We start from the raw sequence: 27,430 nt of genomic DNA, 5'->3' as shown, positions 1-27,430 counted from the left end.
GGCTGTAATGGGCCAGGCTGCAGTCCATGGGGTTGTCACAGAAGAGTCAGACATGACTTAGCACCTTAACGACAACAACAATTACTGTGCCAAGGACATCAGTTTCTGGAGTTTCAAGTGCACCTCATTTGGTAAAATCACCTGGCGGGTTAATCGGTGAATGGCTGAGAGGCAGGATCAGGTGGGCCTGAGGGCAGGCAGAGCAGCCCCTCAACCCCTCCCACCAACACTGGGAGCATCGCTCAACTTCGCCAGGTGCGACTCAGAGGCGGCTGCACTTGGGCCGGGATGGAGGCGGCGCCGGAAGAGGCGGGGCAGCAGGGTTGAAATTGAAATTGGGGTGGGCCCTGCTGGCGGGGGCGGTGAGGTACATCCCGCAAGGCAGTCGGGCTTGTCCTCTCTCCAGTCCCACCTCTGCTTGGTGACTGCTTTGGGGGCACAGGACTGTGTCCTGAGGAGGGATAACTCTTTTGGAAAGGAGGTCTGCACCTCTAACCCCGCAGAAATTGGTGTTCAGACACCGTGGGGCTAGAGGAGAGGGACCCGAGGGCACACAACTGTGGGCGCATCACACACAGATCTTCCTAATCTCAGAGGAGGAAAGACGGAAGGTGAGCCGTGTGGGCCGAGTCCAGAGGACCAAGACCGGAGACGGGTGGAGTCGCGGTTTAAGGGTGTGTGTGGGTGTGTGTGTGTGGTAGCAGTTTGGGTATGTGTATGTTGTAGCAGTTTAAGGGTGTGTGTGTGTGGGGGGGTGGTAGCAGTTTAAGGGTGTGTGTGTGTATGTGTGGCAGCAGTTTAAGGGTGTGTGTGTGTTTGTGAGTGTGTTAAAGTCTAGGGGACATTGGGCTCCTCACTGTGCTCTGGGGATGCCTCGTAGGTGAGATCTCAGGACACACCTGAGTAGTCCCAGCAAGCACTTTGACCATAGTGTCTTATGAATCCACGTGAGGAAAAAAATCACAATCAACAATCTTCTTAAACTCCAATGAGTATCTTCCCAGGTCCCCTGTCTTTTATTACGGGACACTCCTCTAACTAATTTAGCAGCAATCCCTTTTGTTGGTGTGGTTGGCAATCATGTGTAGTTAGTAACCTGATGCTTACAGTTAAAAAAAAAAAAATCCCAGGCAACAGTGCAGAGATGTCTAACATGACTGTGTTCTTTAAAGGCCTCTCCCCTTCAGGGCCATCGGATTCAGGACAGCAATGACTGGCAGGGCCAGAGTTCACGCCCGAGGCAGACGGCGGGATACACCACCCTCGGAGCCCGCTCAGCCCGAGGCGGCAAGGGGACACCCAATGCCTCCAGTGCCCAGGACAGACCCACCACTGAGCTTCGCTGACTTAGTGAGACGCGGCACAGCGGTGAGCTCCCTCACGTTGTTCTCTTTATGCAAAAGATGCTGCCTTTCCAGAAAAGAGGGAGATTGGTGGCTCAGCCGTACAGCTCCTCTCCTGCTATGGAGTTCGCTCCTGCTGAGAGAGAGCAGACAGAAACTCATGAGAAAAGTTGGACTCGATGGCTGGGCTGCCCGTGTGGGTAGGCTTTGTCTCCACTGCTTGCTTCCCTTTCTCGTGTGTATCTTCACAGGTGCACACAGGCTTTCTTCCAACCCTGAGTGGATGGAAAGGCACCCAGATCCCTTGGCCTCAGCCAGTGACTCCTCTTTGGGGAGTGACCTCAACGCGGGCGATTTTATTCAAGCGTGTGAACAGACTGAGTTGGACAGAATTTCCTGTTTTGTTTAAAACTTGGTATCCCTGCTGTTCCGAGGCATTTCGGTCTTCTCTTATCCCCTGTCCTCTTTGTGTGCTGAGGAGAGGCGGGGTGGGTCTGGCTTTTACAACCTCTGATTGAATCTGGGGCTGGCCCAGCAGTCCCATGACCCCAGTAGTCCCATTCTTTCTCCTCCAGGACTGTTGATCCCCTATCCTCTCCCCCTGCTGCCTGCTCTGTCCCTCCTCTGGCTCCTCCTCCGTCTTCATTTTCAGCCTCCAACATCAGCTTCTATGTCACTAAGACAAATACAGCACCCAAGCAGAACTTCAGCGCTGTCTTCACTGAATCTCCGCATCCTGGCCTTGGCCCCTTACCCGAGACCCCAGGGCACGGGCTCTGCTCCTGCCTGAGGTCCCTTAGCCAACTCTCCATCCCCTGAATCTCTCTTTCTTATCTCCTGAGTCCTAGGTCATTCCCATCTGCCTACAGCCGGCTGAGCTGACTCCCACCAACAATCCTCTCCTGGGTTCTGCTTTCCCCATAGTTAACTTTCTTTCTCTTCTCATCAGAGAAGTCTGGTGTCTACTCCGAACACCAGCCCTTATTTCCGCCTTGTCTCTTTGCTCCAGCCAGGGGTCTCCCCATCCCTCTGCTGAAAAGGCTCTGGTCAGGCCTTCCTAGTATCCTCTACTTTGTCACTTCTCCAGGTCAGTCCTCCGCGGTCTTGCCTATGGCTCATACTTGGAGCCGTCGAGCCCTCTTCTCTCCTTGGCCATCTCCTTCTCGTGTGGTGGTCCTGTCACTGCACACCCTTGGCTCTCTGCTGACTTCATTAGCCACTGCTGTAAGCTTCCCTTGGCTGGGTTCTCCTCCCGTGCTGTTGAAATGCCCAGGACCTAATCCTTGGGCCTCTTCTCTGTGATCCGTGCGCTCACACCCTTGGTCATCTTATCCGTATCATGGCTGTAAGTGTGATCTGGCAAGTGGACAGGTTCCCATGTTTATGTCTCCAGCCAGACCCTTCTCCTACACAAAGGAACATCCCCGTGGATGTCTCACATTCTTGATTTGCCCTCCCAGACTATCCCTAACTACTTCACTTGGTGAAATCCCCTTCTTCCGGTTGTCGAGGCCGAAACCTTCGATGTGTCCTCTCTTGACCTCAAACCCTTCACAGAAACCACCAGGAAGTACTGCCGTCCCCTCTGGACTTGCAAAAAAAAAATCCAGTCTTTGATAATTTCTCACCCCCTCTCTATTTCTACCCCACCAGCGTCCCTGGCTGGACCCCACGAATGGCCTCCTAACTCATCTTGCTTTTGCCCTGGTCTCACCCTCAGCCTGTTCCCAGCATCGAACCAGATATCTTGGGTTCACGTTCAGCCCACGCCCTGTAAGGGCTCCTGTCTCCTCAGAGTCGGAGGCGAATCCCTTCAGTTGGCCGCCCTTCCACTGCCCCTCTGAGTCCTCCTGCTTCTCCTTCCCCAGTTCGTCTCGCTCTTCCCTGAGCTTTTCTTCCTTAGGAGGTTTGCTCTTTCTTCCACCTGAGGTTTGTGTAGTCTGTTAACTCGCTGCCTCCGAGTCTTTGTTGCAGGGTCAACTTCTCGCTGAGGCTCTGTCCCCCATGAGTCAAGGCAACCAGCCTCCTTCACACCCCACCTTTCCAGGATTTTTCATACTTGGCTTCCTCCTACTTTTTTTTAATTTCCCCAGCAATTATCATAGTCATGCTTTGTAAGTTAATTGTTGGTTTATTTTCTGTCACTGGAATATGAGCTTTTCAAGGATGTTCCTTTGCTTTATGCCCTGGTACATGCATTATGGTACATGGCAGGCATATGACAGCTTTTGGATGATAGTTGAACATATGGATAACATTACTCTATCTCCCCAAAACATGCAGGCTCAGCAGCCTCGTCAAATCCAGCCTAGACTCCAGTCATTGACAGGTGTTAGACACGTGGCTGAGGCTGGACCACCAGCAGGAGCAGAAGCAACGTCTCAGCCTTCAGGTAAAAAGAGGGAGGAAGAAAGATTCGGTGAAGGGCAGAGAATGTTTAGTACATGACGGGGTTAGTCGCTCAGTCATGTCTGACTCTTTGTGATCCCATGAACTATAACCCACCAGGCCCCTCTCTCCATGGGATCCTCCAGGCAAGAATATTAGACCAGGTTGCCATTTCCTTCTCCAGGGAATCTTCCTGACCCAGGGATCGAACCTGGGTCTCCTGCATTGGCAGGTGGATTCTTTACCACTGCGCCACCAGGGAAGCCCTCTTTTCTGGTGACCCATTGCTAAGTAATGTTTGGTTCCTTTGCTATCTTTTCTACCTCAAAAAAATCTTAGTAGCTGGGGTATAATATTGTCCTTTCTAGTTACATTTCCCTTTTTGTGTAAATTAACAACTGTTACGCTTGTTTGTACATAGAAGAACTTAAACCGGCATCTGAATCACAGGAATCCTTGCTGAGGAAGAAGAGGGATGTTGGTAGAGATTATCGAGACTTTGTGGTAAATACTCGGCAGAATTTGGTCCACGTTAGAGAGTCGACGAAGGGTATGCTGGCGATTAACAATACAATGTTATGGAGTTGTTTAAGTGTCTATGATGCTTTTATACCGTCATTTTAAGTGGAGGTACCCTCTCACCTTCTTACATTTTATAATAACATTCACTTTTGCAGAAATTAAGACTTACTTTAGAGTCCTGGAGGTACTCATTTTCCTCTCTTCCTTTTATAGACACTAAGATAGAATGACCCAGTTCTTTGGTTGTGCTGAGACATACTGATTAATAAACTGCACCCCCCCAAAAAATAAACATTATTACATATAGTGGCTCCCCTCCCCCAATCCCCAGCTTTTGGGACATTTGTGCTGCAGAGGTTTTCTTTTCATATTTCTGTTACATAATGAAATATATCTGTTAAATACCTGTATTTAAATACCTCTGTCCTTGAACTTCTTAAGTGTGGGCTTGCATAAGGACTTACCTAAACTCATGTGAGGGATTCTGGATGCCAGGGATATATAACTGCTTATGTCTTTTGCTGACCACCTCCCTTGTTGGATCTAACTCTGGCTCTCAGTATCGTGGTGTCCAGATCATCTGTTTGGGGTCTGATCAGCCGGACTATCTCATGACTGCCACGTGATTCCATTTTCCCAGGCACGCAAGGTAGCCCGGTAATGCTATTTTCGAATCATGTCCGGCTCAAGTCTTGCTCTCAGAGGCATTTATACAAGTACAACGTCATCTACACGCCAGACATAGAGGATGGACGCAAACGGGAAGCTTTACTCTCTGAACTTGAGAAGTTACTGGGAAACCGTTGTATATACGATGGAAACTCTTTGCTGTTACCTCACTCGCTAGGGGAAACGGTTAAGTAGTATTCTACGTCTTCCTACATTCTTCTGCTACATCTGTAGTAGTATTCTACATTGTTCTTCTTTCCCATTTTTCACTCTAGAATAGCCAAACTCTCACCATTCCTGCGCAAACAGTTTGTGGAGAAATCCTAAACACTCCTTGCCCACAGGACTTGTAACTAACCCACGTACCATGTTTAATTTTCACTGACACGCTCTAGTGTCTTATCTTACTGCTTAAACTGAGTTTATTTGATATAAAGGTAAAATAAAACTTTTACCTTTTCTGATGGCACAGTATGTTTCAAATGTTGATACTGAAGCTGGATAATGGCAACCCACTCCAGTATTCTTTCCTGGGAAACCCCATCGACAGAGGAGCCCTCGAGGGCTGGAGTCCGTGGGCTCGCAAAAGAGTCAGATAAAACTGAGCAACTGAACAGCAACAACAACAATTTTTAAAATTCCTTGTTCCCTCCTCTTTTTTTTAAGCAGGAAAAAAAAAAAAAAACCATTAGGAGAAGAATTTACTGTTTTGTCCTATAAACTTCTCCGGTAAAGGGTCAACTAATTCATAGGAACTTGCTTAAATGAAAGTTTTGACTTGAACATTTAATTCTGACTCTTCTCTTTGGTCTTGCCCATCCCACTTTTTGCCTGCGTCTGCCTATCTGTGGGAGAGACTGATCCTTGCACTTGTGCTGTGCTGGGCAGCCAAGTGACAATTTGATCTGTCACATGGTGGAGCTTAGTTTCCTTGGAAGAACTAAAGGAATTTTTTTTTTTTTCTTCCTCTCAGAAAAAGGAAGTGGTCAGCAAGTTGAAAAATGAACCTGTGAAGATAACCTTTGAGCTCTCCAGAGAACTCCAGACCACTTCTCCAGACTGCCTCCGCTATTACAACATTCTCTTTAGAAAGTATGTAAGCGTGTTTCCTTCGGATTCAGTTGACGCACACTACTCTGTGTCAGCGACGCTGCACACAGCCAGTTGCTTCTAGCATTTTGAGTTCTTGACAAGTCCCACATTCTGAGAGGGTGAAGGATCTTCGAGATGAAATGACACTGCAGGTTTAGCAAGGCATGTGCAAATGCCATGGGTTTCTTCAATATTCCACTTCCCGCCCACCTCCACTTTCCCTTTCGGGGACCTATCTAGAAGAAGTAATAGACATCAACTATGCATATCCCTGCTTATTTCTTTCTAGAGAAAACATACTTGTTTTCTGTTCTAGACTCACTATAATGAACAATTAGTCAAAACTTGGAACACATAGACTACAAAAGATGTTTCGATTCATTTCTAGGAATGAAGGACATGCTGATGGCCTTTCCATGTTATACTGTTTTATATTACGAAAGAGAAAATTTGAGGTTAAATTAACTTCAGGATTCACCTCAGTAATGTATTAATAACTTACTTGTTATTAAGTTTTATGTTGTTAGTATAAAGAAAACCACGGACAGGTCGTTTCCCTCTCTAATGCACCCTTACGTGTGTTAACAAAGGCTTACTGATACTTCACTTTCAGCAAAAGCTACGCTTCCAAGTCTTACGTGTGTTAACGAATGCTTACTAATATTCACTGCACTTTCAACAAAGCCTATTCTTCCATTTCTAGAATGTTGGAGAAGATGGATTTGAACCAAATTGGTCGCAACTATTACAATAAAAATAAGAAGACTGAGTTCAACGAGTATAGGTATGTATGAAGTGATCTATGAAGTGCAAAGTTCCACATTCTGTAGACCTAATCATAGAAACTTTTGAGAAAGTTGCTCATCTGAACTGGTGTATGATTTCCAAGTGATCTTTTAAATACTCTCCAATGACTGTGAACAACTAAGTTACACCTGAATTTATAATTTAAACTTAAAAATTTATTTACCCTAAAAACTCCTAGCATGATAAGCATAAACTTTTAAGATGGTCAGTTATTGTATAAACTTTAGGAAATCAATCATCTGAAACTTGGATAATTTCTCTGAAATTACAGTCAATCCAACACTTGCCTCTATGTGCATCTATTACTTATTGGTATATGTGTGTATAATTTACATATTATAATCGTATGTATTCTCACATGAGTATGCTGCTGCTGCTAAGTCGCTTCAGTCGTGTCTGACTCTCTGCGACCCCATAGACGGCAGCCCACCAGGCTCCGCCGTCCCTGGGATTCTCCAGGCAAGAACACTGGAGTGGGTTGCCATTTCCTTCTCCAGTGCATGAAAGTGAAAAGTGAAAGTGAAGTCACTCAGTCGTATCCGACTCGTAGCGACCCCATGGACTGCAGCCTACCAGGCTCCTCCGTCCATGGGATTTTCCAGGCAAGAGTACTGGAGTGGGGTGCCATTGCCTTCTCCAGTGCATGAAAGTGAAAACGGAAAGTGAAGTCACTCAGTCATGTCCGACTCTTCACGACCCCATGGACCTATATATAATAGTTTAAGGCTGCAAGTGGTAATAAAAATGATTTAACAAAGACGTATTACTTCTAACTAGCACATCTGGTAAAAGTCTGTATTTGAAAGTCCTTCAAAAGATCAGTGATTATTAAAAATAAGAGACTAAAACTGACAGCAACAGTGTGCATTTTAGACGGCGAGTTTAGGTCCCCTACCGCTTGGCTTTATGTCCAGAGCTGGGATCTTGACACCCACACCTAACTTGTTTGCAGGTTGGAAATATGGCCTGGCTATGTTACTTCTATTCTTCCGTATGAAACTGGTCTTACTCTCTGTGCTGATGTGAGCCACAAACTGCTCCGAATGGAAACTGCTTATGACTTAATATCACACACTCGTGAAAAAGCCAGAGGAGAAGATGCCAAAGAGAAAATTCTTAGAAAATTAGTTGGGTCATCTGTTCTTACAAAGTAAGTCTGCTTTTTGAAAACCTATGCCATCACTTTTACTTTTTTTCATTAGAGATGTTCCTAGGATTTTAAAATGATTAAATGTTGACATTCAGAAGCAGAAATAGCATGAAAATGGTAAGAATCGTTAGATACTTTTTCTCACCGAGTTACACAGCATAGAAGTATGTAAGAACGTAAGAAGTCAATTGTAATACTGTGCAGTCCCTGCATGTCCTCCTGTTAATTCGGTCGTTGGCTCTGAATCCTTATTGCACATGAGGGTGTGTATGCTTCTTCCAAATTTATTTTCCTTTCTCTTTGTCTATAGCTATTTTTAAAAATTTGTGCTCAATTATAGTCTAGCAAATTTCCATTTGAAGGAAGTTTTTGTTTTTAATCTCCCTCTACACCAGAAATCTTAAGTTGATAAGAGGACATTTTGACTAAGTAAGTTTAAAACCAATCTTAAGAAGACCAGAGCTGGAAGACCGTACTTCCTAATTTCAAACCTTATTATGAAGCTACAGTAATCAAGACAGTGTGATGCTGGTGTAAGGATAGACATAAATGTTAGTGAAACAGAATAAGGAATCCATGCGTTTAACCCTCACTATTAAAGTCAGTTGACTTTTTGACAAGGGTATGGGGACAATTCAGTCAAGGAAAGAATAGTCTTCTTTTCAACACCTGTTGCTGGGGTAGCTGTATATTTACCTGCCTCTTCATCATAGGATATACAAAATCAATTCAAATTTACTAAAAAATTAACTCAAAATAGACCTAAATAAAAACTTTAAAAGAAAACATGAGTAAATGATTTGAGTTATGCAAAAACCTAATTAGAAAAGTCACCAAAAGCACAAGTGATGCCAAAAAAAAAACACCCAAATTGGACTTAACCAAATACAAAATGTCCTTAAAGAACACTGTCATGAAGGTGAACAGACAGCTGGCAGAATGGGGGAAATATCTGCAAATCTATGTGGTAAACAATTTGTGTCTAGAAGCGTAAAGAATATTTACAACTCAATATTGAAAGAAACTTGACTTTAAAAAATGAGCAAAGAGTCTGAATAGACATTTCTCCACCTAGAATATACAAATGGCCAATAATCACGTGAAAAGATGCTCAGCATCATTAGCTATCAGGGAAATGCAAATTCAAACCACAATGAAATGCTACTTCCTGTCTAACTAGGTTAGCTAAAATTGAAAAAGAAAGATGTTAACAAGTGTTGGCAAGGATGTGGAAGAATTGGAACCAACCATCATGCACTTGGTATGGCCTCGCTGAAGAGCCTGTCATTTCCTCAGTATGTGAAATATAGCATTACCATATGACCCAGCAGTTCTAGTCCTAGAGTAGAAATAAAACCATGTCCACCAAAATTGGTATATGAATATCTACCACACCACTATTCACAACAGACTGAGTGTAAACGACCCAAATGTTCATCACCTGGTAAATGGATAAACACAAGTGTGGTATGTCTATACAAGGGTATATTATTTGTCAGTAAAAAGGAAGGAAGTAGCAATACATGCTGCAGTGTGACTGAACCCTGAAGAAACCCAGTCAGGGTGTCTCATATAATTCAATTTATATGAAATGTGATGAGTAGGCCAACACATAGGGGCAGGAGGTAAGCTCGTAGTGGTTTAAGGTCTGGGTGGAACAAGGGGGTGACTTAGAGTTAAGTATAACTTATAGTAAAGTATAGTTAAGCTCATAGTTAAGGTGTTTCTTCTTTGGTTGATGAAAATATTCTAAATGTATCTAAAATGGATGCATGACTCTGTGAATATACTAAAAACCACTAGATTTCACACTTACATGAGTGAATTGCATGTTATATGAATTAATCTTAACAAAGCTGATATATCCTACAATTAGAGTAGGATTTTAAACCACTTCCTTTTTATATGGTTCCATGCACTAAAGTCAGGAATAATACCATATGTTCCATGATTATTCTGCAGGTATAACAACAGAACCTACAGAGTGGATGATATTATTTGGGAGATGTCTCCCAGCTCTACATTTACCAAATCAGATGGCAGTGAAATCTCCTTTGTAGACTACTACAAGGAGGTATGAAATTTTCTTTAAATGCATTCATCTTAAAAATTTTTCCTATTATATAGTTAAGTATAAGTCTCAAGTCTTATTTAGATGTACTGCTACTGCTACTGCTAAGTCACTTCAGTCGTGTCCGACTCTGTGTGACCCCAGAGATGGCAGCCCACCAGGCTCCCCCGACCCTGGGATTCTCCAGGCAAGAACACTGGGGTGGGTTGCCATTTCCTTCTCCAATGCATGAAAGTGAAAAGTGAAAGTGAAGTCGCTCAGTCATGTCCGACCCTCAGTGACCCCATGGACCGCAGCCTACCAGGCTCCTCCGTCCATGGGATTTTCCAGGCAGGATACTGGAGTGGGGTGCCATTGCCTTCTCCGATTTAGATGTACATTTGTATATATTTGTGTATAAGCTTGCTCCCTTTGGGTCTTTGTAGCTTGGCTCATAGCAATTATCCATGTATTCCAGTGCCTTGTCTTTGGGTAAAGTCACATAATTAGAATGGCTCCAAGATGGCCCTCCCGGTCAGTTTTAGATGTGGCTGTGGTGGTTTTAAATACGTAGATGAGCTGTTAGGTAGAAAATAAAATATAGTAGAACTTCAGAAATGAGAACGTTACGGAGGAGCTTCAGCCCTACACGACTTGGTCCAAAAAGAATGACCAACTGCAATCTGAAATGATTATCTGCCTGTTATGTGTTAACTCTCTTAATTCATGGGTTCCTCTATTTTTAATTTAAGTGCTCACAAAGACATAAACTGAGGCCAGTTGGTGAGGTTGGTTTTCTAGTTTTGGCTCATAAAAGAAAGATAATTAAAGGCATGGTAGATACATGTGACAAATGGAAAGAATTTATAAATGGATGATTTTTTAAAAGTTATAAATTGACACTTAAAGAGCCTGTATTATACTGGGACCCAAAGGTACTTGGAATTTGTATGTACATAGCCCTCTGACGTCCCTTCAAGGGTTGGTTATTATGACATCCTCATTTGTGTTTCACACTTATTGCTTGTTCATTTTGATCCCTAAAGCATTTAGTGAATGCCTATTATATATCTTGGGTATATATTAGTAAGACAATTGAGTTCTCACTCTCAAGGGACTTGCATTCTCAGACAGAGAGGTGATGAAAGAAGAAAACTATTCTAATAGTTACAAGGGATATGGAGACAATTAAAATTGGGTGGCATTGTGGAGAGCGTCTGGTGGCTACTTGGTTTGCATATTCTTCAAAAACTCCTCGGAGAAGCTGATACCTAATGTCAGCAAGGAGCAAGCTGGGTGTGGATGAAGGAAAAGAGATGGTATAAAGACACTATTTTCAGGATGGGCATGGTGTATCCAGAGCCCAAACAAGGGTGCAGTGTTCTCGAGAGAACCTGGATGTTATCGTCCAGTCAACGTATGCAGATATTTGTAAGATATCTCGTCTAATGTACAGAGAATGGGCTGCTGCTGCTGCTAAGTCACTTCAGTCGTGTCCAACTCTGTGCAACCCCATAGACGGCAGCCCACTAGGCTCCCCTGTCCCTGGGATTCTCCAGGCAAGAACGCTGGAGTGGGTTGCCATTTCCTTCTCCAATGCATGAAAGTGAACAGTGAAAGTGAAGTCACTCAGTCGTGTCCAACTCTTCGTGACCCCATGGACTGCAGCCTACCAGGCTCCTCTGTCCATGGGATTTTCCAGGCAAGAGTACCGGAGTGGGGTGCCATTGCCTTCTCCAAGAGAATGGGCTGCGTGGGGGTAAAAATGGAGGAAGAGAAGCCCGTGAGAAGGTTATTAAGTCAGTTAACTTACATGGTGCTTGGTCTGGAGTACGGTGGGAGAAGTATGGAGAGGACATAGTGAAGGCTTGGATGTGATAAGCGGTGGAAAGGGATGACCGAAACGTAACCCTTTGGGCTTTATCTGAGGAAGTGAGTGGAGGGTGGCATTATTGACTGAAATGGGGGACTCTGTGGGAGGAGCTGGTTTGGAGACTGTTCTGGGATAAGATAGGCACTGATGGAGTTGCAAACTGAAATATCACTGAGTTCATTTTAAAAGGTTTGCTTCTGGCTTGAATACTTCTGGCTCTTAAAGGCTCGGAGATCCCATCTGTTACCACTTTGTGGCTCTACCATCTTAACAAGTGGACTCCAAGGTTTGGATGTTAGAAGAGAGCTAGAAGCAGCTTACTGGCTCTTAGGTCCCTTAGGCTGAAAGTTGTAGGCTGACGCGCTACTTCCAGTCATACTTGTGAAAATTCAGTCCTATAGCCTGAACCTAACTCAATGAACAGTTCTCTTCCATGCACAGATGTGGTGAGCTCAATATCATTTCTCTGCCAAATTAAAGCATGCTCTCTGGGCCTGTTGATAAGTTTGGAGTCACAGGGTGTACAGCCTGGAGTTTTCATTTTGGAAACAAGCTCCTTTTGAAGTTCCCAGAAGCTTAAACGCCAGTGAGTGAAAGTGAAAGTCGCTTGGTTGTGTCCGACTCTTTGCAACCCCATGGACTATACAGTCTATGGAATTCTCCAGGCCAGAATACTGGAGTGGGTAGCCTTTCCCTTCTCCAGGGGATCTTCCCAACGCAGGGATCAAACCCAGGTCTCCTGCACTGCAGGCAGATTCTGTACCAGCTGAGCCACAAGGGAAGCCCAAGAACACTGGAGTGGGTAGCCTATCCCTTCTCCAGCGGATCTTTCCGACCCAGGATCGAACTGGGGTCTCCTGCATTGCAGGTGGATGCTTTACCAACTGAGCTACCAAGGAAGCCTTTAAATGCCAGATGGTACCACAATTCATGTGGCTAACTCATTACTGATGAGGACCTTGCTAACAAGCAGCTTAAGAACAAAATCTATGAAGAACCTCCACTTTGGGTTGGGAATACAGGCACCCTGTTGTACAAGAATTTTCTGCCTTCAGGATAGGAACTTCTGTATGTGATGTCTTAGAAGATGCCTTTCCTTACTGGCCATGAAATTAAAAGACGCTTACTCCTTGGAAGGAAAGTTATGACCAACCTAGATAGCATATTCAAAAGCAGAGACATTACTTTGCCAACAAAGGTTCATCTAGTCAAGGCTATGGTTTTTCCTGTGGTCATGTATGGATGTGAGAGTTGGACTGTGAAGAAAGCTGAGTGCCAAAGAATTGATGCTTTTGAACTGTGGTGTTGGAGAAGACTCTTGAGAGTCCCTTGGACTGCAAGGAGAGCCAACCAGTCCATTCTAAAGAAGATCAGTTCTGGGTGTTCATTGGAAGGACTGATGCTGAAGCTGAAACTCCAGTACTTTGGCCACCTCATGCAAAGAGTTGACTCATTGGAAAAGACTCTGATGCTGGGAGGGATTGGGGGCAGGAGGAGAAGGGGATGACAGAGGATGAGATGGCTGGATAGCATCTCTGACTCGATGGACTTGAGTTTGAGTGAACTCTGGGAGCTGGTGATGGACAAGGAGGCCTGGAGTGTTGCGATTCATGGGGTCGCAAAGAGTCGGACACAACTGAGCTACTGAACTGAACTGAACTTCCTTACTGGAAGCAGGGCTAAGGATTTAGGGCTAATAAACAAGGAGGAATTCTGGGAATAGATGTATAACTGCCACTCTAAAAAGTGGCCAGGGCTTTTTTGTTCCCTGTTAGGATCCTCTTAAAAGTTCTCAGTGTGTTTTAGAAAGTTTCAAGGCATGACTGTGGTGAGAAATACATACTCCAAGAGCCTCTCACCAAAAAGGGTAGCACGATGATTCCATTGTTTGGTGGGTGTCCTGCTGTCCTTGGCCATCAGTGATCCCTGGGACATCAAATCAAGAGAACATTTAGAATATTTTTGGTGCTTTCTTGAACTTGGGGAAACTGTATCACCACACCTCTGGGCCTCCAATTGTGACCTGAAAATATACCTTTGCACCTATTTACGTGACATTACTGAGGTTTTGCTAACGGTCATGCCAGTGTTCGTTCTTCTGTTCAACAGCGGTATGGTACAGTGGTCACTACCTTAAATCAACCACTTTTGATCACCAAAGGCAAATGGAAAAAGAGCCGACAGGACACACCTCATCAGCCTATCATGCTGGTTCCTGAGCTGTGCCACCTGACAGGTACTGCGGATTTATCCCATCTTCGTAAAAGACACCCTTTCTTTAAAGTCACCAATATTACTTTACAGCCTTTTTAATAAGATTCCACATGACCCAGACCTGTGTTCTCTCTGATTTCCTCCTCCTTCCGGACACAATAGTTAAGTCTCTTCTAATACAAATCTATTCTTGCTCGTTCAGCATGTTATCGTTCAGATTTTTTTTTTTTTTAAAGGCTTAACGGATGACATGCGTAAAGACTACAGAATGATGAGAGACTTGTCCACCCACACGAGGATGGATCCTGATAGAAGGCAGCATAAACTGCTCACATTTATGGATGCTTTAAGAAAGTAAGTGCTTGGGAATTCCATGGCGATCCAGTGGTTAGGACTCTGCTTTCACTGCTGAGGACGCAGGTTCAACCCCTGGTTGGAGAACTAAGATCCCACAAGCCGTGTGGAGTAAGTGCTACTTTTCTGTGTGGGAGTATGAAGTAAAGACCTGTGTGGGTCACTTGGCATCTCAGATTTCTTCAATTAAACAGTGATGATGGGGAAGAAAATTATATGTGGGAGGAGACGGGGGAGGGAAGGGCAACTATTTTTTTCTGTCATTGTGAGGGTGAGACTGAAATAGATTCTAAGTGCCCGCACAAATGTGAGAACAAAGACAGGACTGTTGCAGAGTTTAGGGAGTTTATTGGCGGCATCTTGACACAAAGGACAGGCAATGAGGATCTTTAGATGAGAGCAACACTGACTTGTGTTTTGCAAATGGATAATTATCTTTGCTTATTTTCTTGGGTTTGGTCATGTGGAAATGTCTTTTCTTTCAGAAATAATACTGTGCAGAAGGAGCTTCGAGACTGGAATTTGGAACTCGAGGAGGGGTTTTTGTCCTTTTCTGGAAGAACTCTGCAAGATGTAAGAATTCACCAAGGAAGAAGGATGGTAAGAGCTTCATAATTGTCATGTCAGAATTGGGTCAGATTACTAACAACCCAAAGAGGGACTAACTTGGTCGTGTCAATAACTCTTTCCAGACTACCTGTCCTTTCTCTATGAGAGGACAAGTCAGCATTCGATAAAAATGCATGTAACATGCTTGGCATATAGTAAACTCATATGTGTTATATATTATATCTTTGTTATTAATAGTATTGTGTACATTCTCTTGTGGCACAATAATCTATCAAATGTATCCTTAGAGAGTCACAATATCCTTAAAAGTCAAATATCTAAAATCAAAATAACCCAGAATTGCTCATGGTAGAACTCCAGTGTTACTAACCTATATCTTGAAAAATAGCTAATACATTAGATCAGCTGCTGAAGTCTACAATGGACAAAGATTTCCTTGAGATTGCTTTTTTAAGTCAATGTTTAATGCTCCCAGTAATCTCATCTCAGTTGTTTGTGATTTCATAGATCCATACACTTAAAAATTTTTTATTTGGCTGTACTGGATCTTAGTTGCAGCATGAAAAATCTAGTTCCCTGACCTGGAATCGAACCTGAGCCCCTGGCATTGGGAGCAGAGACTCTTAACCATTGGACCACCAGGGAAGCCCCAATCCATGCAGTTTGAATATTTGTCTCATGCAGTCTGGTGTTACCTGTTCTTATCCTTCAGCATTTTGAAAACACATCATAATGGCAGCAGAAAGCAAGTGGCTTGTTGATTTCTTGATATTAATGGACGTTTTTTAGAATATAATGTTTTGGAGCTTTCAAGGATCAACTAATGAATGAGAATTTCACGTTTAAAACTTGAACTCTGTCCAAGTTCTTATAACTCTGTCTTATGGGGTTGGGGGAAGCAGGGCGGGGGGCGATTACGTTTTTAGCAAACATGTTTGAAAGCATGTCAGATTTTATATTAGTTATAATAAACTTATCATGACTGAAGTTTAAAATGATAATGTTTCATAGGAAATACCACAGCATTTACAATGGAAAGGGTCTTAGATGGTGTCAGTTTTTCTTTTTTAATGAATTTTATACCATGGCTTGGAATTCTCTTCCAGTTTGACAACCATAAAGCAGACTGGTCAAAAAACACAAGGGAGGCACCATTACTTAGAGCGATGTCACTGGATCATTGGCTAATAGTCTATACTAAGGGAAATTATGAAACAGCCCTGACCTTGCAGCAGAATCTACAGAGAGTGACACCCAAAATGGGCATAACTGTGAGAAATGCAAAACTGTAAGTAGAGCAGAAATTATTTATGATTTCAAAACTGGTTGCTGGCAATCTGAACGTGGAAAGACTTCTGAAACTGTAGGACTCTGACTTGTTACCCAAACTCTAAAATGTATGTGAACAAAAAAGTAAAGTCTACTCCAGCCTGCATGTATTAAATCAGACTCTTGGGATCTGTAGATTTCTGGCTATTGGGCTTCATCTTGAAGACATGAGAATTAGCAAGTGGATGGGGTGGAGGGGGGAGATGGTAAAAACTAGTTTCCAGCCGTATTTCCAAAAAATGGAACTTGGTTTTGTCTTAAAAACTTTCAACTGAAATGCTTATCTTGTTTTGTATCATGTTTCATTGCTGTATAAAATCTTGTTACATGTAGCACTCTTCATTATTTTTGAAATATGAAATACTTATTTTCTAGGCTTGAAGCCGCTGATACAGTCCAATCTTACATAAGAACCTTAGAAAAACATGCTTCACAAAAAACACAGATGGTAAGTGTCTATGTGATGTGTGCCCCCTCCTTAGTGAGTGAGCTGCATTTGAATGTATTAATATCTTTGAATTGAGATGTTGCCATTGGTTTCCCAAATCAGCCAAAAAATAGAAATTTACCCCTGTAATGTAGCTCAATACAGACTTTGGGGTTTTAGCTACTACCTAATATCACTGTGTTATGCTCATTCTTTCAGGCTTGAGGACTTAGAATTTTTAAGTCTCAAACTGAAAAACACCGTAAAAATATTAGGTAGTATGGATTATGGTAGTCACGTGTGTACTATTTCTCTCTCCAGCTGTAACCTGCAAAGTCTGTGATCTGGTCTCTTCCAGTGTCCTTTCTTTTGTCTGGTATTTCTCTTGGGATTTTTCCTTTTCCCCATCCGATGTCTTAGACCAAGCTGTCAAAAGTGTTGTACCTAAATTACTAAAGTTACTTCTTTTTCCTTCCTTCTTTGGGTGCCTTGTTCAAACTCATCTCACATTCTTCCTTCATCATCCAAAATGCTCCTAAAAGGGATCTTTTGTTTCTTGATCACAAAACCAGAATATTCCTCTTATTGGCTTATCCATAGAGCCTAGCCTTCTCTCTCCTTTTAGCTTCTACCAGGGAACCTTTTAGGCTACGCTGAATGCTACCTTCTGTGAGCCACCATGCTAGCGGTAAAGAATGTGCCTGCTAATGCTGGAGATATAAGAGGCTCGGGTTCGATCCCTGGAGCGGGAAGATCCCCTTGAGTAGGAAATAGCAACCTACTATATTCTTGCTGGAGAACCCCATGGACAGAGCTACATTCCACAGAGTCACAGAGTCGGACACAACTGAAGCAACTTAGCACACATGCATGATGGCTACTTTCTGTGAGCCATTATCATACTCAAATGAAATGTCTTACTTTGGAAATCCCGTTCTTAAGTCTTGTGTGCTTGCTTCCTGTCACTGTGATTGAACACCATGCTTAATTCTTCTCTGGTGTTGTAGCCTTAAACCTTAAATGCTTAGCTAGGGCAGGGAAGCCTCTGGTGGGACTCAGCAAAGACTCACATGTTAGAATGGCATTGAAGAGGCCATGGTGGTGGGTCTGCATCCCAACTCATGACATGACTTTGTCCACTGAGCATCTGCCTGGAAAGTGAAAGACTGCCTTTCTAATTGTGGGCATGTCTTTTAAGAAAGTGTATCTGTATCTTCAATGGGAACGTGTCCCACTTTTACCCATTTATCCTGGCTTTGCTTTTTGGAACAATATCTCTTATTCAAGGTGCCCCTTAAACATTTTAAGGTATTTTTTGTTTCAGATGGTGGGGAGAACATGCCCATAATCATATACACTCCAAACAACTGGAATGACTGATGAAACAGCAACTGGAAATTATGTGCAAAATATCTTTAGGCATAATGGCACCCCACTCCAGTACTCTTGCCTGGAAAATCCCATGGACGGAGGAGCCTGGTAGGCTGCAGTCCATGGGGTTGCTAAGAGTCGGACACGACTGAGTGACTTCACTTTCCCTTTTCACTTTCATGCATTGGAGAAGGAAATGGCAACCCACTCCAGTGTTCTTGCCTGGAGAATCCCAGGGACAGAGGAGCCTAGTGGGCTGCCGTCTATGGGGTCGCACAGAGTCGGATACGACTGAAGCGACTTAGCAGCAGTAGCAGCAGCAGAAGTCTCCCTAGACCCATAACAAAGGGGAATTCATGTGTATAAGCAGGGGTGAAGCCATGTGGCTCACAAATTTCAAAGTCTGTGTGGCATTGGGTGGGTGGGGGGCCAGAACCAGTCTGTTTAAAGTAATCCACTGAATGTGATAGGAAGACATCAAGCCACATATTTATATCTAAAATTAAATGTTAACTTCCCAAATGTTAAAGTGAATTGGTGGTAATACTAGAAGAGTTCATAAGTACTCACATAGTTCGGGAATATTTTCCTTATGGCGTGTGCAGACAAAAGATTATAGATCACTATTTTAAACAGGTCATGATGAGGAAGCATAAGTGTTTGAATAATAAATTAATTACTATAAACGTGTGAGTTGGAGGAGTATGACAGATATACAGGAAATAAAAGCACATTTAAACTACAGATTTTTTTAAACTAGGAAGGAAAAGAAATCTATTGAGTTAATAATTTAAGGCAAAAAGAATAAAATAACCAGCTTATATTAATACATAATACTACCTATTCCTCAAAATCCAATATTGGCAGTAAAAATGCCAACTGTGAACACAGTGCCCATTGTTTTAAATAGAGGATCTTTTATAATTTTTCTGTTTTAAAAATGAGTACACATCAATCCAGTGTAAAAGCTCCACTATTTTCGTGAGATTTTAAAACCTTTTTGCTTTTCATATTTTCAGACTTATAGGAAAGTACAACTCTCTTTACAACCATCATTCAGGTTTCCCAATCAGTAAATTTTGTCACATTTCTATAAACATTCTTTTTCCCTCTCTATACCTACCTGTGTTGTGCTGTGCTCAGTCTCTTCAGTCGTGTCCGACTCTTTGTGACCCCATGGACTGTAGCCCACCAGGCTCCTCTGTCCCTGGGGGTTCTCCTGGCAAGAAGACAGGAGTGGATTTCCGTGCCTTCCTGCAGGGGATCTTCCCTCCCTGGGGATTCAACCTGCATCTCTAACGTCTCCTGCATTGGCAGGCAGGCTCTTTCCCAGTAGTGCCACCTGGGAAGCCCTCTATGTCTACCCACGTATGACCATTCTTTCCTCTTCATTACACATTACTATATGTGTATATACACCTGTGTGTCGCTGTTCACAGCAGCTGCAGGTGTGCACATGGGTTCCCAGGTGGCTCATCCACCTGCCAGCGCAGGAGATGAAGACGACGTGCATTCAGTCCCTGGGTCGGGAAGATCCCCTGGAGGAGGAAATGGCAACCCACCCCAGGATTCTTGTCTGGGAAATCCCATGGACAAAGGAGCCTGGTGGGCTATAGTCCATGGGGTTGCCAAGAGTCAGACACAACTGAATGGATAAGCACACAGGCACACAAACGTGTGTGTATGTGTTTTTCCTCAGCCATTTATCTGATCTACACACCTAATTCAAATTCCACCTTCATCCCCTTTTATGGCCAAATAAATTCTTTTGTTCATCCAGGGTCCCCTGAGGCACCTGACAGGCTCTTTTAGTCTTCTTTTAATCTGGGAAGTATCTTTAATCTGTCTTTGGGTTTTACGACCTTGACATCTTATATCTTTCCTAAAAATGAACTGGTTAGTATGGAGAATTATAGTATGGTTAATATTTCTCTTGATTAAATGGATTACGCAGGTAATTCCTTTAATAAAATCTCATACATACCCTTTCATGAGCCCTGTGGCTCAGCTGGTAAACAATCCGCCTGCAATGTGGGAGACCTGGGTTCAATCCTTGGGTTTGGAAGGTCCCCTGGCAAAGGGAAAGGCTACCCAGTCCAGTATTCTGGCCTGGAGAACTGGACTGTACAATCCATGGGTTGCAAAGAGTCAGACAGGACTGAGCCACTTTTACTTCACCCTTTCATTGAAAAAGAAAAACTTGCTAAATCTACAATGAGAAAAGAATTGCCCTAATCTGATAATGTCTGCCAAAAACTTCTATAAGTATCATTATGTTGAAAAGAATATATTGATGACTTTTTCCCATTAGTCAGAAACAAGTCAAGCAAGAACCTCTCTTCCTAACTGCTTAGTATCCTATTGAAGGTCCTGGCGAAAGTTTGGAACCTTGTAAATCAGGCAATTTCCATAACAACTCCCCGAATTTGTTTGCTGGTATTGGGGGGAGGGTAAAATGGGGATAATATTTCTAAGTAGACTGTTGAGATAAGTAACCAAATCAAGTAAAATGCTTGGTGAGTGCCCCACACATAGTGATCATCCATCAATGGTGACTGTCCTGATGATGCTTTAGTTCAGTCCATGTTCTTAACCCACTGTGTCGACTTCTTGATAAACTCCTGGAAATCAAATGACCAGCATAGAAGCGTCTGGCAGGTTTAAGGGACTGATGCGTATTTCCAAATAATACCTCACAGCCTGTCTCTTCCATACGTTCACACTAACAATTGTTGAATGAAGTGTGATTCTAGACCCTTCACGCTCATGGACTCAGGTATCTGTTTAAACAGGCTCTACTTTGTCAGTGATCCGACGCTACGTTCCTCGACACAGCATCCATTTCCCACGTCATCGTGTTCTCGCATCTTGGGGAGTTTCACGTTTGCTTCCTTTCAAGGTCCTTTGCCTGCTGCCCACTGACAACAAGGAAATTTACGATGGCATAAAAAGATACCTGTGCATCAATTACCCAATTCCAAGCCAGTGCGTGTTGAAACGGACCTTGGATAGACCTAAGACGCCAGTGACCATCGCTACAAAAATTGCTCTGCAGATGAACTGCAAGCTGGGAGGTGCCCTCTGGAAGGTGGACATAGGAGTACGTGGGGATTCTGTTGGCTTCTCTTGCTTTCATCCATCTTTGGCAGAATTTGTTAAGGTCCTATTTAAATTGTAAATTTGCTTTGTGTTCTGTTCTAACTCAATATTCTATCCTGTTTAAAACTTAAGTTGCAGAACGCAATGTTCATCGGTATCGATTGTTTCCACGATATTGAACGTCGACGGAAGTCAGTCGCGGGATTTGTGGCAAGCATCGATCCAGACCTGACGCGGTGAGTTAATCTTTGGGAGTGTTTAGTGGGGAGACCAGATGACAGAGGCGGCCCTCATGCACGTTGCCGGCAAGATCCATGGACAGGTTGTTCTTAGCAATGTGCTTTCCTGACCTTCTGGCAAAGTTAGGCTCCCAAAACATTCTGTGTGGAAGCTTCTGGCCATTCTCTTTTGCTGCATGACAACTGCGACAAATGTGGCCGCTTAAGACAATGCCCACGTGACCACGGGCTGTCCTGTGGGTCAGATGGTGGTGGTGGCAGGGCTCTCGGGGCCTTACAAGCATTTGCTACGTGTAAATCCTGAGAAGGCAGTGAAAATGTAGAGCCAGAATGCCTCACCCCATCCACCGAGTGCACATTCAGATGACGAGACAAACATAAGTCATGACCGTTTATCAGGCCATCCCAAGACTGAAGTGAACAAGAGTGTGGTAGGGTTAGACATGCGAGGCAAATCGGTGATTGTCCTTGATACGCTGAGCACTGGTTACAGTATCTATTGCTGTTTTGAAGAAAACTGTTCCCTCCAAGCAGATTCATACGGATGAACTGCTGTTTAATCGATTCATAAGGATGACTCCTGACCTATGAAATATGAGGAGGAGTCTGCGGAAAACCCAGGGTTTGTACCTGGTGGAATTCAACAGTAGGAGCCATATGTATTCAAAGCATGTATAATTTGTAGCTAATGTTAATGGCTGTTTCCATTCTATTTTACTGTTTGTATGCATTCAAAATGTTACAAAATGTCTAAGATATGGAAAGAGACCAATACTGGGATCACTGCAGGGGCATGAACACACGGATCTTTAGTTGGATCCTCAGCTACTGACAGTGAATTTGCCGAGGGGTGGGGGGGGCATGCGTAGATTAACTTCATTATTTTGATTCTGAATTAATCTTGTTTTCCAAACTAATGGTTTGTTTTTCTCCAAACAGGTGGTTCTCTCAGTGTATCATCCAGGAGTCAGGGCAGGAGCTTGTCAAGGGGCTGACAACCTGCTTGTATAGTCAGTGTCTGGTGGAGGTTGGAGGGCCTGAGTCTGTACTGGGTGGAGATTTTGTGCCCAGTCCCTCCCCCCGCATCCCCCTCCTCCCCCAACTCCCAGCCCAGGGACATCTGGCAATGAGTGAAGACACTTTTGGTTTTCACAGGGGGACAGAGGTGCTATTGGCATCTAGTCTAGTGGATAGAGGTTTGGGGAGGCTGTCAAATGTCTTACCATGCATGAGACGGCAATACTTTCTGCCTCTGACCTTCACAAAGAACTGTCTGGCTCAAAATGTCCATACTCTTGTTGAGTCTGGACTAGACGGAGGACTTTAGCAGTGTCCTGAAAGCCGCCACCATATTGACAGAAGAATCCAGAAGTTGTCAGAAATAGTGGCCACTTTATTCTAAAAGTCATGGTTCATTTATATGTGTTTCTGACTTCCTTTCAGCTGCCCTGAAGCTCTGGTCTGAACAAAATTCATCTCCGCCACGTTCTATCATTGTGTATCGAGATGGAGTGGGAGACGGACAGCTTCAAGCGCTCATAGATCAAGAAGTAAAACAGATGGAGTCCTACTTAGAGAACTCTTACAGAGGACAAAAGTAGGTATATACATCATGAAGTGCAGACTTTATAAGTCTTGCATTTTAGTTTGGGGGCGGGCAGGGGGTGGGGAGGAGTATCTGTAACCATTGTGGTTTGTGAATTGGAGAGCTGGACACAGCAGCCTTCAGTGGGTGGCTGGGGAGAGAACATACCTTTCTCCTAGAAGCCCTGAATAGCAGGTGGTTTTCCCACATGGGAACCCATGAATCTTTCTCTTTATCTAATCTCCTGCCAAACCTGGATGGAGGAGGGTTAGTTAACCTCTGGTATTTTTAGCATCCATGAATACAGCCTGTCCGTACTTTGTACTTATCCAGCTTCTCGATCCTGGAGTTCTGTACATCCCAGGGCTGGGGCTTTCTCACAGTTCTCTTCTCTGGCCTCATCTGCTTGTCAGTGAAGCCTGGTGGCCAGCATAGACAGTACAAATAATTCTGACCTCGGGAGGAAATGACCCTTCCCCTAGGATCTGAGTGGCTATGAGTTGAGACCTCCTATACTGCCTGAATCAGGCTAGTGGAGCTAAGACAGTAAAACGGGTGGGCAGAAAGCTGCCTGCCGTCTGCTGCTGCTAAGTCGCTTCAGTCGTGTCCAACTCTGTGCGACCCCATAGACAGCAGCCCACTAGGCTCCTCTGTCCCTGGGATTCTCCAGGCAAGAATACTGGAGTGGGTTGCCATTTCCCATCTGCAGGCTCCCCTTAATGGCTCCTAAGTCTGGGCTGTTTTTGACATTCTGAATGCTTCTGAGATAACACACAGCAAGTAGTGACAAGTGATCATAATCTTTTAAGGGTCAGACTAACTTTCATCGTGGTGAAGAAACGAATAAATACCAGATTTTTTATTGAAAAGGATGGAGGGAGACTTAACAATCCATCTCCAGGAACAGTTATTGACCTAAAGGTGACTAGGACAGAATGGTAAGCCACCTTTCTTTATTTTAAAGGTTCCCTTTTATTTAAATAGTAAGAATTTTTCAAGGTTTGAATGATTTGGATGAGAAAGGAAGAATTGGCCTAAAGAGGGTTAAAAATGAGTTGCGTGTTAGATGGTAACTTTTTTTGTCTTCGTTTTGTTTCTCAGAATTTAAAAACCAAACAAATATACCGATCATTCTAAGATGACTCAGGTGTTAGGTAGAAATGTTAGAACTTCTGGTTCACTTTGAACTTCTCAAGAAATTATGCAAATAAGAAAGTTATGCAAAACACACAGCAAGAAATAAACAGGACATTCATACCAATAGGGAGAAACGAACACAATTTGAAGAAAGGCAGAAACACTGATTCTTCTAGTAGAAGGCAGGAAAGGACTGAAGAAAACAAAGCCAGTGGAGAATAAGATAAACGTGAAGCATAACATAAGGTGATATAAACATTCAACACGGACAGTAAACTGGTTAACCTTACCGCTTACATAATTTAGGGCGTTTGAATCTATTCTGGTGACTTGAAAGACAGATACTTCTATTTTTCCCTGAAGCACATTACCTCTGACCACGTCTAATGTGCTATTTTGAAGCCTCTAGGCATCAGCACATATGCTTTTGAGTTTAAATCCCATGAGTGTTATTAATCCTGTCAATGATTTCCCTGTCATTTGGAGATGTGCTCTTTAGCAAGTCATCACTCAACAGTTAGGCTTCTAAATATAAAGGAAGCTTGGTAGAATGGACTTCTATAAATTAATGTTACTTCAGAGACCAGGTTTGCTACATCATTTCTCTCCTAAAATAAGCGTGAGGCTGACACGTTCTATAATTCTAGGTATGATTTTTTCATTGTGAGTCAGTCTGTGCGGGAAGGTACTGGGACTGTTACTCCTACTCACTATAACGTCATCCATGACACGCTGTACTTGAGCCCGGATGCAGTCCAGGGTCTCACTTACAGACTCTGCCACATGTACTACAATTTTTCGGTAAGTTTTTTTTTTTTCTTCTTCAGTTTGGTAGTGTGTATCTGTTAATCTCAGACTCCTAATTTATCCCTCTCCCCTGCCCTTTCTCCTTTGGTCACCATGGATTTGTTTTCTGTGTCTGCGAGTCCATTTCTGCTAGGTAAATAAGTTAATTTGTACCCTGCTTTTTTAGATTCTACATATAAGTGATGCAGTATAATACTTGTTTCTGACTTACTTCAGGTAGCATGATAATCTCTAGGTTCATCCACGTTGCCACAAATGCCATCATTTCGTTCTTTACGGCTGAGTGAGTTTTCTATCGGAGAAACATACCACGACTTTGTCCATTCCTCTCTTGGCACACACTTAGGTTGCTTCTGTGCCTTGGCTCTTATGAAGAGTGCTGCTGGGGTGCATGCATGTTTCTGAGTTAAAACTTTCTTCTTTCCTGGATCTGCACCCAGGGGTGGGATTGCTGGATCATATGCTAACTCTATTTTTGGTTTTAAGGAACCTCCATACTGTTTTCCAGAGTGGCTGTGGTATTTTTTGATACTGATTTTCCTTCACATCTGTGAAACTGTACAAAATTGAATCTACCTTTTGAAACTTGGCTATCTATAATAAATGGAAACTTAGGGGAAGTAAACATAAAGGTTAAAAAAAATGGTTTTTTTCTTTCTCCTAAAGGGTATCATCCGAGTTCCTGCTCCTTGCCATTATGCCCATAAACTGGCTTACTTGGTGGGCCAGAGTCTTCATCAACAACCACACGAATCTCTGTCAAAATCTCTCTTTTACCTTTAACCTACAGAAGAAAGCACAATGGGATGCTGAAAAGCATAATTTATACATTTATCTTCTCATTTTGCATCTGTACATCTGAAATATTTTTTCCAGATGTATGATCAGAATTTAAAACCGTTCTTGACATGGACGAGCTTCAGAGATGTTAAGCTATTTTCAATAGGATCACTAACTTAAACATGAGGCTTCTCTTCTCCAGGTGGGAGAACTGACAATGAAGTTTTTGACTCACAATTTACCTCTCAAATCTGCTACAAACACTTTATGATTCAATGTGCCTGAAACCTCTACTCCAAGTAAAGCTGCTATAATTGTAAAGGTTGGGAATTAATCACATGAAGAATAAGTCTATGAACAAGTAAATTCTACTTGGAAAAATCATACCTATTTTTGAAACAACCTTTTCCTTAAGGACAGCAAAGATTTAACAGTGGCAAAATTAAATGGGAATTTGTGTTTCATATTTTGTAAGGAAGAAATAGCCTATATGTGAAACAGTTTATTCTTTGTACCCATGTAAGAATCAATTTTTTTTTTTTCTGGTGGAGCTGTAGTATGGATTTAAAAGTTGGAAGCTCAGGAACATAACATTTTGTCATTTTCCCACAAAGAAGGTAAATTAAGGGCTTTGTTAGCATTTGTTTAATTCATTCTCTTCTGCATGTTCTAAATGTGACATTATTGTGATAGCTGTACCATCATCAGAAGATAAGCTGTTTAAAGTTGTCATGTTTTTCCTGAAAGCAGACATTTTTTTCTCTCTCCACTCAAACCTACCTTTAAATATACTTAAGAGACAGTAAGTGAAACTTTTATTTTCCTATACTTCTAAATGGAGTGGTATTTTTTTTTTTTTGAGGTGGGGTGGTTAGGGAGAATACACTGGCTTTGAATATATCCAAAAGGATATGCTTAAAGATAATATAATTGCTTTGATTATAGGTTATTCGTTTAGGTTTGAAACTGTCTTATACGAAAATGAAAACAAGTTATTTAAATATACTGCAGTCCAGGTAATGTCCTACCTAGCTATATTGCCAATAATGATAAATATAGGATATGGTCTCCATGATTAAAGATAACATATTCTCTTCTAAAACTAGAATTTGATTTATGATAATACATTTATGGTAGCAGGTTTCTAGAGATCTACAGAAATCACTTGGAAGGAACAAATACAAAGTAATAACTTTCTGAATGTTTCCTATAAATGCAATACAAATATCATTTATTTGTAACACTATAATTTCTAGACTCATACACTTAAAATGTGACTCAATAAAGGTATTCATGTTAAAATCATTGAATTCAATCTTGTTATTAAAAATATATGCTGGTCTTAGGCTTCTTAATCTACTGATTAGAAAAAAATTGTTGCTTTTCTAAGATTAATAGAAATATTGTGACCAGGACACTATCTGATTTTATTAGCCTACTGCTGCTGCTGCTAAGTCACTTCAGTCATGTCTGACTCTGTGCGACCCCATAAATGGCAGCCCACCAGGCTCCGCCGTTCCTGGGATTCTCCAGGCAAGAACACTGGAGTGGGTTGCCGTATAAAATCAGATGAAAGAAACTGGGTATCAAATATTTCTAGGGGAAAGCTGTATTATTCCAAAGG

General features: G+C 42.7%; 1 protein-coding gene across 4 annotated transcripts; it reads left to right on the top strand.

Moving 5' to 3' along the window:
* Positions 1-352: 352 nt before the first annotated feature.
* On the top strand, positions 353-27,111 carry PIWIL3 (piwi like RNA-mediated gene silencing 3). 4 transcript variants are annotated; one of them, XM_086346016.1, is made up of 21 exons: positions 353-611; positions 1,173-1,368; positions 3,627-3,735; positions 4,153-4,281; positions 4,894-5,108; positions 5,896-6,014; positions 6,718-6,798; positions 7,774-7,971; positions 9,934-10,045; positions 14,004-14,130; positions 14,345-14,462; positions 14,948-15,062; positions 16,139-16,320; positions 16,737-16,809; positions 21,059-21,259; positions 21,391-21,494; positions 22,437-22,507; positions 22,941-23,094; positions 23,892-24,020; positions 24,867-25,020; positions 25,693-27,111. In XM_086346016.1, the coding sequence occupies exons 2-21, from the start codon at positions 1,210-1,212 to the stop codon at positions 25,807-25,809; spliced, it is 2,667 nt and encodes an 888-aa protein (XP_086202142.1). In that variant the 5' UTR covers positions 353-611; positions 1,173-1,209; the 3' UTR covers positions 25,810-27,111. The 4 variants fall into 4 exon arrangements, with proteins under 4 accessions (XP_086202142.1, XP_086202146.1, XP_086202144.1 ...); XM_086346018.1 differs by having other exon boundaries at positions 474-611; positions 4,156-4,281; XM_086346019.1 differs by lacking the exons at positions 353-611; positions 4,153-4,281; positions 4,894-5,108.
* Positions 27,112-27,430: the final 319 nt, after the last annotated feature.

This window comes from Bos grunniens, chromosome 17, assembly GCF_055505025.1.
Source record: "Bos grunniens cultivar Pamir isolate PY7600 chromosome 17, Bosgru_T2T1.0, whole genome shotgun sequence".
Classification (NCBI taxonomy): domain Eukaryota; kingdom Metazoa; phylum Chordata; class Mammalia; order Artiodactyla; family Bovidae; genus Bos; species Bos grunniens.
Note: the sequence above shows the minus strand (reverse complement) of the source record. Positions and strands in the feature narration are given on the sequence as shown.